The 12,753-nt window shown below is 33.1% G+C and overlaps 1 protein-coding gene across 13 annotated transcripts in view; it reads left to right on the top strand.

The window, feature by feature from the left end:
• The window catches only part of Ptprk (protein tyrosine phosphatase receptor type K), a 560,796-nt gene that overhangs the window by 523,373 nt on the left and 24,670 nt on the right, over positions 1–12,753 (top strand). For 6 of the 13 annotated variants that reach the window (XM_058581031.1, XM_058581026.1, XM_058581030.1 and 3 more), the window contains 6 exons: positions 2,375–2,535; positions 4,352–4,387; positions 9,084–9,271; positions 11,036–11,123; positions 12,195–12,271; positions 12,475–12,492. In XM_058581031.1, the coding sequence (XP_058437014.1) occupies positions 2,375–2,535; positions 4,352–4,387; positions 9,084–9,271; positions 11,036–11,123; positions 12,195–12,271; positions 12,475–12,492 (568 nt within the window). Of the gene's footprint in view, positions 1–2,374; positions 2,536–4,351; positions 4,388–6,361; positions 6,865–7,371; positions 9,033–9,083; positions 9,272–11,035; positions 11,124–12,194; positions 12,272–12,474; positions 12,493–12,753 lie in introns of those variants that run through there. The other 7 variants (XM_058581029.1, XM_058581034.1, XM_046449140.2 and 4 more) reach the window with 5 other exon arrangements.

The following is a 12,753-nucleotide window of genomic DNA, read 5'->3' as shown; positions in this document are numbered from 1 at the left end:
GCCTCAACACACTCATCTATACAATTAGAACCCTTATACCATCTTCAGTTGATTGATCTGAGAATTGAGATTTAAAAAATGAAAATTAACACACATAAAACAGGCCTAATTTGTATATTTAAAAGTATTAATGGAGTGCCTACTATGTGGCAGCACTGCTTCAAGGGAACAGATATAGAAGTCTTTCTCTCCATGGAGGCCAACATGGGAAAACAGTTGAAAACCACTTGCAGTGATCTGTGATGAGTGTTATTACAGGGGGAGAACATTGTGCTATGGAAATCACAGAGCAGGGTAGCCTAACCTGAAACAGGTTGTACTAGGATCAGTTTTAAAAATTTTCTCTGATGCAGTGTCTTTAAAGCTGAGACACAATGTATGGAAGTTAGCCAGCTATTAGAAACTAAAGAATGTTGTAGGTCCAGGAACAAAATTCTATATGGTGGCCTAAAGGAAGGGTGGGAAAGTAGTTTCTATAGGCTGAAACATGATCTCATAAGGTTTAATTAGACCTATAGGCTAGTTTGAAAAATTAAAAAAAAAAAAAAAACACTTAGAAATTGATCAAGAAAACTAATACAAACATTCAGAATCATGGTTTGTCTTTATAAAGAAAAATATAAGTCAGACTTTTGATGCTCAGATGAAATGCCAGTAGCCACTCAAGCAAGTTGCCCCTGCATTGTGCTCGAGTTCTACATAACATTGTCTGTCTGGTGTCTTACATAGGCAGCAGCTCGTATTTATAGTACCCATTGAAACCTATAGATATGTACAAGGTTTTAATCTTCTGGCCTAGAAAGAAGAGTGGGTTAGTTGTTTCACCATATAAAGCAAATATTGCCAATGAATGACGGTGGTGATGGCAGTGATGTGTAGTCATAGTCTTGGTGGTGCTAGTCTTTACTGTATTTCTGTGATTGTTTTCTTAAATATTGTTAATACATACTCTGGTGCTGTGGTTATTATTTGTAAAAGAAATGAAGCCATCTCTATCTCTAGGTCTTAGTTTATGGCCATCATATTCAGGCACCAGATCTGTTGTGCCAGTATGTGGTGTGTTTTGGGGTGCGCTTGTGAGATCTAGTACTGCAGTTCTCAGAGGGGAAAAAAAAAACAAACACTGGAGTACATCTCAGGTTGCTAGCTTAATTTTTAAAGGAAAAACTTTGGGGCACAAACTCAATCTATGAGATGAGACTTTGTAGTATTCAGTGCAGAAACTAACGAGGATCAGAAGAAAACATTTTACCTTATAACCAAGCTGAGAAATGGTGTACTTAAAACAACTAAAGAATATTTCTAAGGCAGCATAAATGGCTGCTATAAACTTAGTGATATAATTTCCCTGCTAGAGACTTTTACAGTGTCTTTATATCATATATAAATTGCAGGGTTAATGTGATTTAAATATTTTATATAGCTTTAACAGATTTTTACTTGCATGTTTCATGTGTAACATTCCCAGAGAACCAAAATATATTTTACATTCTTGATATACAAGATAAAAGTGTCAGTATTTGAGGAGTTCAAAATGCTCACTCTACTAATTTCCAAATCCCATCAATAATGTGCCCTGCTGTGAATTCATAAGGGACCTACCTCCCTAGTGGACGTTTTGCAATGAGGTTCTAAATCGTGTTTTTAGGATTTGACTACATCAGTACTCCAAGATGATGATTATTTGCATTGTAACTTTACATAAGATTTTTCCAAAATCCTCTCAGTACTTCTGTTACACATTATATGATTTAATCCCATATATTTATTTGTACTTAATCATGGTTGATTCTAAAAGACTGAAGATTAGGTTTTGATTAATATTACAAATATATAACTAAAGAGATTGATTCTACTCATGTTGCATTTTTACTTAGTAATAGCAGAGAGAATTAAGAATGGGACTTTTCTTTATCTATCTTAATTAAGTGGCTATGATCAAACAAACTTAAGTCATGTTATTCCCAAGAAGAACCTCTGAAAGTTGATCAAAGGAATCTGTCACTTAGGAGAAAGACCAAAACTTAGCTTTAAATCTTCCTTGACCTCCTCTACTTAACAAGTGTTTGTTTATATTTTTGGTAAAATGTAGTTATATTTTTTAATGAAAGTTAATAGAATGAAATACAGGAAATGTTGATAATTTTGGATTTGACAGCTTGAATATTAAAATATCTGACAAATCAAATAGTTCTACAGCAACAAATCAATATAATGGCTTGAATGTCAACTGAATTCCAGAAGTTACCAGTTCTTAGGATTTCTAAACAACATCTGTTACCTTGTCCTTGGGCACACTTGAACTACTTGTTTCTGGTGTCAGCTCTTCTTCAAGACTCACACTCAGGGCTCCCTTTTGTATTTGCCTTGGCAGCAAGCTGGCTAAAAAGCGCAAAGATGCTATGGGCAACACTCGGCAAGAGATGACTCACATGGTGAATGCTATGGACCGAAGCTATGCTGACCAGAGCACTCTGCATGCAGAAGATCCTCTTTCCATCACCTTCATGGACCAACATAATTTTAGTCCAAGATGTAAGTTCTTCACTGAAATCTTAATAAGTGATTCTGAAGCTTCTTAAGTTTATTTTGAGTTCTATATGTTAACTTTTAAATAATGAGAGAGTAAGAAAGGGAAGAAGTATCTAGAAAGCAAAAAAAGGAGATAGAGGATATTATGGGATTTACAAGAAGTCCTATGTTTAGACTTTCTACTGTATTTCATTTCACCTTAAACTGCATGAAATTTATTATTCAATCATAAGATATATTCTAAATATATACCACTCAGACCATATCATTTGTTATTCCTTTAATTTAGATATGAGATTGCCTACATAAAATTGGTTCATGTCAGAATTTATAATTATTTCAGCATTTGCATCTCCCTTCTTGTAAGATAAAGTTTCTTTTGTGATATGAAGAAACAGTAATTCTTTCTGGGAATTAATGGTATTGGCAGACTTATTCCATTAAAATAGTCTACTATGGAGTCCTAGGGAATATTAATATGAAGAAATTTAACTAGGGGAAAGAGAAACCTATATGCTTTTAAATATATAGTGTGACGTCTAAAAGTATGTTTGAATTGAAGGATGTAAAAGGAATGGTGAAATCCACCAATCCATCCATCCATCTTAAGAGTTACTAATATTGATCTATGAAGGCAGGGTTTTTAAACTACTTCTACCAAAGTACTACTTAATGGCAGATGACTTGAATAATTATCTCAGTCTTGGTAATACTATTTATCTTCAAATTTTATATTTTCTTCTATAGTACCTGTGCTTGTTTTAAGCTAATTAAATTAACTTACCTGAATTTGTTTCTTCAAATACTCAAGAAAAATTGATACTTGATTTACATAAATCAGGTTTGCCATTGGCCATTTGTACCTAGAGGCATTTTTGTCACAGTTTTTAGAGATATGCTATTCTGGTCTGAAAAATATGGATGTAAGAAAAAAGATAAACAATAGAATGATTATTTCCTATACAGATTACAAATATATTGTAGTGGTAAGGTTGAAAGTTAAGTGTTTGTTGGCTGAATGCTTATATGTTGTTTCAGAGAGGGGAAATTTTTTCTGGTGAAATTTTTTGATAATCCTTGGGCTAAATGCATCCTATCATTTTTCATGATATATATCTACACCAAATTAGAAATTACAAATGCTATATGAGTAATTTTGGAATTTAGTTTTAATCATGATGGGGCCTTCTTGATCGATTTTATTTTTATTTCAACACAATAAAAATGACAGGGAAGTACATAAAATACTATTCATGTTGAAAGTAAGTTTTGCTGAAAATATAAATGTACCATCTCTCTAAGTACCTGATTTAATATTTAATCAATTATAGGTTTGAAAGCATTTCTGTTCCTCAAACTTTTCTATTGCCTGTGTTAGAACCTTATTATAAAGTTTCAATTCAGCAGCATAACTATAAATATGCACTTATGAACTTAGAGAAAGGATTAAATTTACTTCCCACAGTTAAACTGAAAAACATTATATGGAATGAATATGAGATAATTATTTTTCTAATACTTGTTAGCTCCAAACTGCATGGTTTCTTTTGCTCTAACTTTATAATCTTTGTAATGTCAAGTTGAATCTTCTGGCTTTTTAAGTTGAACAGAGTACTGAACTATAATTGTAGATACACCTTTGTTGATGTTTTGTGAGAACTCAAGCTGGAAGAGAGAATTTAACCCTTATAGGTACAGTTATAGAAGAAAGTTTAGTCATTATATTTCTTAAGAATGCATAAATCTGTTATAAAGAAAGAAGAGTTCAAAATATAATTTTAGAACCAGCTATTCCTTCATGAGCTTTGTTTTCCTACAGTGCCCAATGATCCACTTGTGCCGACTGCTGTGTTAGGTGAGGCCCTAAATCTTTACCATTACTTTTTATTTTATTTTTTGCATGGATCACAACTCCTTGCATGGGTTGTAGCTTTATCCATATAGTAAATTATTTGCAGTTCTGAACATGTCTTGATGCTTAAAATAGACAGCTCTGATCTTATTAGAGAGAGTGTCTCTGTTCAACATAACCAGCTCTAGTGGATTTCAAATTAGCAAGGTATACTGTATAAAGTTTACTTTATCCTTTAACTAATGGTTCTTTTAGATTTGGGACAAAAGTTCTGTAGCCCCTAATGTATGGCTAATGCTAATATATCCAAGTTAGTGGAATGAACCCAAAGGCATTCGATCTCAGGGACAAGTTATAATGGAAAAACTAGATTTTATATGAAAGTCTACCTGATGGAAAAGGACTTCCTAAATCTTATGAATTTTATAAAAACTGTAGAATACATTTTTTAAGTAGAGTTAGGACCGTGTGAATTTGCTTTTAGTTTATCTTTACCAAGAATTTACAGATTCAGATAAAGTTGCTGTAGTCCTGATATGGGGTTTGGCATTGTACACAAACCTTACATGGTAAATAGTGCTGTCTTTCAAAAATTTTAAATAAGCCACTTTGTTTACCTCTATATAATATCTAAGACAGATGATATTGCTAGTGATAATTCGGGCCATTTAGATGTTAAATTCAACTTTTAAATACAGCTATATATTTCATAATGAAATGAGTTTCATTTCAAATTGTACTCCATTTCTCAACTAATTACACACCAATGATTTGTGGCCAACTTGCTGTATGCTCACCAGTTTCATATCAATTTTACCCTAATGTTTCTAATTAAGATTTAACCAAAGAAATGTGGAATTTTTTAGATAAATATATCTTTAAAATTCCTACATCATATTTTTTATCTTTATTTAACATTACCTGTGAAGATACAAACTTAAGCTTATAATTTATCCATGCATTTGCTCTCCTATATTCAATGTTTAATTACATTATAAAATATTTTCAAACAATACAACTAATTCAGTTAAGAATGGACTTTTTATTCTCTAATTATTTTAAGTTATAATTTTGTAGTTGAAATAAAATATATATACTTTAAGAGAAACTGCCTAATTCCTACTACACTCTTTCTGTGAAATCTGCATAAAAAATGGGAGGAAGTGAACTGGGAGAACTTTTCCCCCAGAGTGGTCTCATTGCATTAGGGAGAAGCCATGTATGATCATCATGGGGAGATACCAGATGCATCTGCAAATGTCATCTTTTTTTTAACACTTAGAATGTTGTCAGTATCAAGTGAATAAATAATAGTCAATTAAAATATTAAGGAACTCATTGAAAAAATTAGTTGCCTAAATATTAAAATTTCATTAGAGTAATTTTTAAGAGTATAGAAAATTAGGTCCAAATCTCAGTCCCCCCTTTTGGGTTTAGATTAAAAATTCATGAAAAATTCCATACATTTTGCTTTCCCATCTTCAAAACAGTGTAATAATTCCTATAAATTCCTTTAAATTTTCTACAGAGTTTTATAAAGAGAAAATGAGATAATGAGTGAGACTTTTACAAACTATGAAGTTTAAACAATTATTGTAATAATTTTCTTTTTGAAAAGGGGGGTATTCTAGAGTTAAGACAATAGTCATATGAACTATTTATACAAACACTCATTATGCATTGTTTTTCATTTTAAAAGTCAAGTTGGTTGATTTAAAAAATGGATTAAAAGCTAAATCCCTCATTAATCATGTTATATGTAGAAATAATTTATTGCATTTTTCATCATTCTTAGGATTATGGTGTTTTGCATCTAATTGATTTTGTATTTATAAAGCAATTTTTGAAATCACCTCAAATATTGCTTAATATTAATATTTATTACTGATTTAAAATGACTCAGAAACTTTTCATATTGATTCATATTTTTGTGTTTGTGTGTGTGTGTGTGTGTTTTACTGCTTCATTGGGTTTAAGTCCCTATAACTGGTAAGTGTATTGCAATACCAGAACACTAGAAAACCTTTCAATCAAGGATATAGTTGAAGTGATTATTCTTAAATGTGTAATAAGGATAATGATTAGTAACATGTACCTTCACTAGCAGTCACATTATTAGGTGGTTTAATGAGGTGGAAATGTATTGAGATTCATAATTCATATGTGATTATTTTGAAGACCTTACTGCTTAATGTACTACTGTATTAAAACTTAATGCAACACAAAGGCACTGTCTATTTCATACTGGGGAACAATCATCTGTAAGATTTGTAGTATGGGTGACTTCTGTGTTTCTCACTGAGCCTCTACAATTGTAAACATTCTGCACCCTCAGCAAATGCAATGTGAGCTCTAGGGCTGCTCTGTAGAGCCCCCACTGCCTGCTTGGGTGGTTGCATTGGGCTCCCTAAGGTTATTTGTTGTCTTTATTTCTCACCTTCAATCATATATTCTCTGATAGTGCCTAACTCAGTTCAGTTACTTCTGAATTTAATTTTACTGGAGATATATATATCTCCAGTAAAATATTTTATATATATATATATATATATATATAAACACACACACACTCACACACATATATGAACACATATATGTATACACACACATATACACATGTTAATGTATATAAATTTATGTCAGTCTATTGGTTGTAATGTTTTAGTAAAAGTAGATTAGTTGACCATAGTCTTATACTAAGAAGAGGTTAATGCTTATGAATCATGTTTGTCAGCAAACGTTTGTGTGTAGAGGGGTAAGACCCAAGTAGAGGACATTAATTCACTTGGGGGTTAGATCACAACAGAATCCACCAGAGTTTTTTTTTTTTTTTTTTTTAATTGAATGTGGTATTTTTAAGAGTAAATGCAAAAAAAAAAAATACATTCAGCTTAAATAAGAGAAAGTAAAGATAAATGCAATCAAGCTAAATTATAGAGGAACACAAATCTGATTGTAGGGTTCTTTTTTTTTTTTTTTTTCTCCAGGAAGAAAAAATGTTTATCATGGGGACAACAATTCATTTTTTGCCATATCCTATTTGTAGAGTTGGTGATAGAACAGGCAAATGTACCAGCACTTGAAATATGTTTTAACTGTTAATTAAATATCGTTCTCTACAATATGCATTATCATTAAAAACAGAAGTTCCCCTAAGAGTGTACTTTCTTTTCTGTTAATGAGTATGACAGTATAATGCTTTTCAAAGTAACACCCCTTAAAACATTTGTCTTTTTTTTAAGTGGTAAGTTTAAATGTGATAAATATAAGCATGCTTTTTTCTCATTGTAATGATTAGTACTTCGGTCATTAAAATACTGTTTATTCTTCATAGGCAAAATGTTCTTGTTCTTTTCTTCCTCCTTATGACAGAATGAGAATTTAAAGTTAATTTTTTTTGAGCTAATAACACAATTGGGATGGGGCCTACACTTAAATGTGGGTGGTGAGGGATTCGATTGATTTTAACCAATATTTTATTGAAATATTTATTGAAAGACTGCAATACACTAAGAATAAGAAGAAAATTCTGACTCTGTCTCTACACTCTAAGCATTTGGGGCTTAGAAAAGAAAATAGAGATGTATATAGATATTAAAAAGCAGAAGGTTATGGAAAAAATAAGTAGTTTCATAACTCAGCCTAGAAAGGCAGGAGAAGAAGTCCAGGGGAGGCACACACATTTTGCTCCAGAAGCATACTCTGTTTTCTCTCACATGGTGGCCTGAAGAGTCAAAATACGTGAGCAATCAAATAACAGTAAGAAGAAACCAAGGGGGCAGAGATTGAATAAAAATACACATGTAACCTGACTCATAGGCTGGGTGGTGGAAGGGAGTGATCCTATAGAATGCCCACATTTTCCATTCCTGGGTGTGTTGTGTTAAAAAGCCCCAGACAACAAGAGGGCCACAAAGGAGAGAATATCAGCCCTGTGGGAGATGGTTTGCTTAGATTGGTTTTCTGAGGGAGGTTGAGATATGCATGGGAAAGGGTTTGTTCACTTACTCAACAATGAAAACATTTTTCCAGTTGACAGTTTGATCCTCTGGTCCCAACCTATACTGCTCTGACTGCAATGCAAGAAACAGTAAGAACTCAGCTAGAGCTCTCCTCCAAGCTTAGTGAAACTGGAGCAGAGCTGGGCACAGTGGCACACTCTTGTAATCCCAGCTATTCAGGAGGGTGAGGCAGGAATATCACACATTTGAGGTCAGCCTAAACAACTTAATGAGACCCTGTCTCAAAATAAAAAACAGAAAGTACTGGGGATATAGCTCAGTAGTACTGTTTCTCTGAGTTCAACCCCCAGTATCACAAGAAAGGGGTGGAGAGCCATGAATCAGTGGGTTAGGGATGTAGCTCAATGGTAGAGGATTTGCCTAGCATGCTTGAGACCCTGGGTTTGATCCACCGAATCAAAAACAAAACCAAAAAGTCACACAGGTCAGATGTCCCTCTGCATCTTGTTGATATACATGTCATATGCTCTGACCTCCACCCTTGAGCTGTAGTGGAAAGTTAAGGCTTTGTCTTTCTTTATGAGGACCCTGTCCTTGGCTCCTATTAGCTGGTAGTTCTCTCTCTTCCTTCTGTTATCAGAAAGGTCTTAAGGTCTTAAAATCTTCTCTGCATTGATGTATATTAAACAAGATAACTTTATCTCTTTTTTAATCTTCTGGAATATGAAAAATGCCAGATGAGAACCACAGCGCTGCTACAGCAGAATCCAGTCGCCTTCTAGATGTACCTCGCTACCTCTGTGAGGGGACAGAATCCCCTTATCAGACGGGACAGCTGCACCCAGCCATCAGGGTAGCCGACCTTCTGCAACACATTAACCTCATGAAGACATCAGACAGCTATGGGTTCAAAGAGGAATATGAGGTGAAAGCTTCAGTACTACATTAAACTTTATTTTTAACCATGATGGTGGAATTTAATGTTTTTTTCCTCCTTTGAGCATAACAAGAATGGAATGCTCTGTGACCTCTCTAATCCAATGTTTATATGTACAGTCAAGTGTATATACAGCAAACAGGGACAGAGATGTACTTCCCAAGGATAGATCTGGCTCCTCATTAATTGTAAGAATATTTAAGATATTTAAATATTTAAATTTAAAATATTTAAGAATATTTTTGATTCCATAACTTACTGTGTCAATAAAAACACTTTGTTAGACCTTCCTTATATTTGCCCATTCAAAAATCTAGTAGCAAGAAACCCAGAGTGCCATTGTACATTACAGACTCTGTTTGAATGACTTAACTACCCGGCATTTCTCTACTTCTTTGCTTATTAACTCTGTTATTGAGAAGGAAGAAGGTTTGTGCTTCCAGTGTAGTATTTGCCACTCTCAGGTTAATTTCATAAACTGTTGGTTGAGAGTGGCAAGGATGAGAGAATACTGCAAATCCAATAAACACCATTAAGTAGCCAGAAAGAAGGATGTGGGAAATTCTTCTTCTAACCTATTTGCCCTTCCCATTCATACCCAAATACCAGGATTTATCTTAGGAAGTGATTTAAACTGAACATTCTGGTAAACATAATGCAACAAAGAGGGAAAAGTACTTTAGCTGTTTGACACATACTGAGAAATGTCAGCCTGAAGCATGAAAGTATGTCCATACCACTACACCCACCACAGGGCACACACATTTAGAGTGAAAGAGACCAAGCAATACTTTACTTTGAAAGAGCATCCACAAAACATCCATTTTCATGAAAAATCTTGTAAACTCCATGTTTAATCTATAAACTACTCTCATACCTTATTTTGGGAGTGAATAAAATTACCTTTGATTTTGAATACTGGTTTCAGATATATATGTTGGGGCACTATGTCATAGAAACAAAATAAATGCTTTTTTTAGAATAGAATTAGAATACCCTCCAGAGCTGGTTCTTTTGTTCATTTCATGTGTATTCCTGTGTACTTTGCTTCAAAGACTATTGGCTCTTTGAAGACCTCATTTCCTGTGTTGAAGCAAAGTTTAAGTTTTCTGCAAAGAGAAATCTTTACCCATATTTTAAATTGCTGCATATGGTAATTAAATCAATCAACAAATTCATCTGTTCCTAGATTCTTGGAGAAGGGGACTCTTTTTAATTTTCATATGGTCCCTTGTTGTAGAGACTCAGTCTTTTTCATGATCTTCAAAGAAAATGAAATGTGATGTATTGCACACAATTTAATGAATAATTACAGAGGGAAGCAGAGGTTTTATTTTTTTCCTACAATAAATGCTAAAGAACACACATTGGAAAGATACTCATTAAAAGTAATTTTCGCAGTTTTTGATGCATTATTATTCAATGTATTTTGAAAAGAATGATGCTTTTTCTACTGCCATCTCACAAAAGTTATAGCCATCTGAAACTTGAAATACTTTCAAGGTCCTTTTATTCCTCTTAAGGTTACTTTTTGTCTTTAATTTGAACTCAGTCTAATCCAAGATGAACAAGTATGAGGCCAACAAACCAGCTTTGAGGTCCCAGTTAAAGCCTGTTTACTACTGCAGAAATTCCTGCCTCCCTGAGAAAGTGGCTTTTAACCATTTTTGTCTTCTGAACACACAAACCTGTTTTTTTTTTTAATGGAATTAAATTCAATCTACCTGTTAATTTTTTTTTCTTTTTTTCCAGAGCTTCTTTGAAGGTCAATCAGCATCTTGGGATGTAGCTAAAAAAGATCAAAACAGAGCAAAAAACCGATATGGAAACATTATAGCATGTAAGTTCCCATATTATTCTTGGTGAATATAAATATTTTGTATACAACAATATATAGTGAGTTGCAGTTGCTCCTTATGTGGTTTTTAAACTTAGAGAGTCCTAGAGCATGGTACATCTGTTATAAAGTACTATTTAATATTAAAATAGCATTGACAATGAGCAATAACTGCAGTTGTCATCCTCATTTATTAAATTGCTTCAGATTCTTCACCATGTGGAGATAACTTGCGATTTGCTTTCATGTTTATACATAAATGCAGGGGGATGTTATTAAACAGCTAAGAAAATCAGGATAGTGAAGATCTTTTCAGTTATAAATTGCTATAACATGCTGACCAAACACAGTCAAGGTTGGAGGTTTATTCATTCCAGTTACCTCTATTCCTTTCTTGGAGACAACAGCTGTACCCAGGTTGCCCAGGAGATGGTCATCATTTGGGACTTCATCCTAATTAAGTCTTCACAATGTATACATGAGAAAAATAAATTTATTGCCATTGGAAACCACAGGAGTACTAAAGAAATTAGTAGGCAGTTTAACTTGCAATTGGCTGCTGATTTACTTAAATTATTCTGTTCTGAATTTAAATTATTTTAAAATATTTAAAATACATCAAAATTTAACCTTAACTCTCAAGAAAAAAGATGAGAGCAAGGTTGAAAATTCACGGTCCAGTTTTATGGCTCAGTTTGCTGTAAAGTGTGGAGGCAAAGGCCTTTAAGGACTTTAATCATGCCTCTACAAAGCAAAATTCAAAGTTTAGGAAAGTGAAGGTTGTCAGACAAGTTCATGGGCCAAAGGATGATTCATCAGATATTATCACATTGTCTACAAACTTCCCAACTATGAGATGCAAGTCATGGACATTATAATTGTAATAAGTAATAAGTTCATTAAAGTTCTAGCATTGCCTCAGATCACTGATTTGATAGTAGTAAATTTTTATAGAGGATTGGTAAGTGTGGATTATAGTATGAGACTGAATTATTTTAAATCTCTACCAGTGACATTGTCTCCAAACAGGGGAGAAATTTAATAGCTCTCATTTTATCATTTAAACATTTTTAGATGATCACTCCAGAGTAATTTTACAACCTGTTGAAGATGATCCTTCTTCAGATTACATTAATGCCAACTATATAGATGTAAGTATTTGATAGTATATATTTTTATATTATGCTTACTTTATCAGCTTATATCTGTGAACCTTTTTGCTTGTTATTGCCTATAAAGTGATTGCTAGTTTTTAAAATAAAGAACAAACTGTACACTTTTCCTTGTTCCACGTCCTAGTACTTACTGATGTTGTTGTGCTTTCTTTCACACCTGACTTTGGTTTGGGCTGTAGATTTGGCTGTACAGGGATGTAAGTACCACTATATGTAAATAACAGAACACTCTTATATTTAATATGAATATTCTTAATTATGGTTATTACTAATGCTTACTACTGGTTATTTCTGCATGCTTCACCTAATTAGTCTCATACAGTATATCTATGTTCATTTTTTTGTAATTCTTTTACATGTGTAAGATCTATTTTATCTCCTTCCCTTTTCTTGTTTAGAAAAACAGGATCATTTTTGGCTTCAACAATTTATTATGTACTCGAGTTTTATTTGTTGAT

Source organism: Marmota monax, unplaced genomic scaffold, assembly GCF_021218885.2.
Source record: "Marmota monax isolate L192 unplaced genomic scaffold, Marmota_monax_Labrador192_F-V1.1 WCK01_AAM20220418_F8-fsc00030, whole genome shotgun sequence".
Classification (NCBI taxonomy): Eukaryota; Metazoa; Chordata; class Mammalia; order Rodentia; family Sciuridae; genus Marmota; species Marmota monax.
Note: the sequence above shows the minus strand (reverse complement) of the source record. Positions and strands in the feature narration are given on the sequence as shown.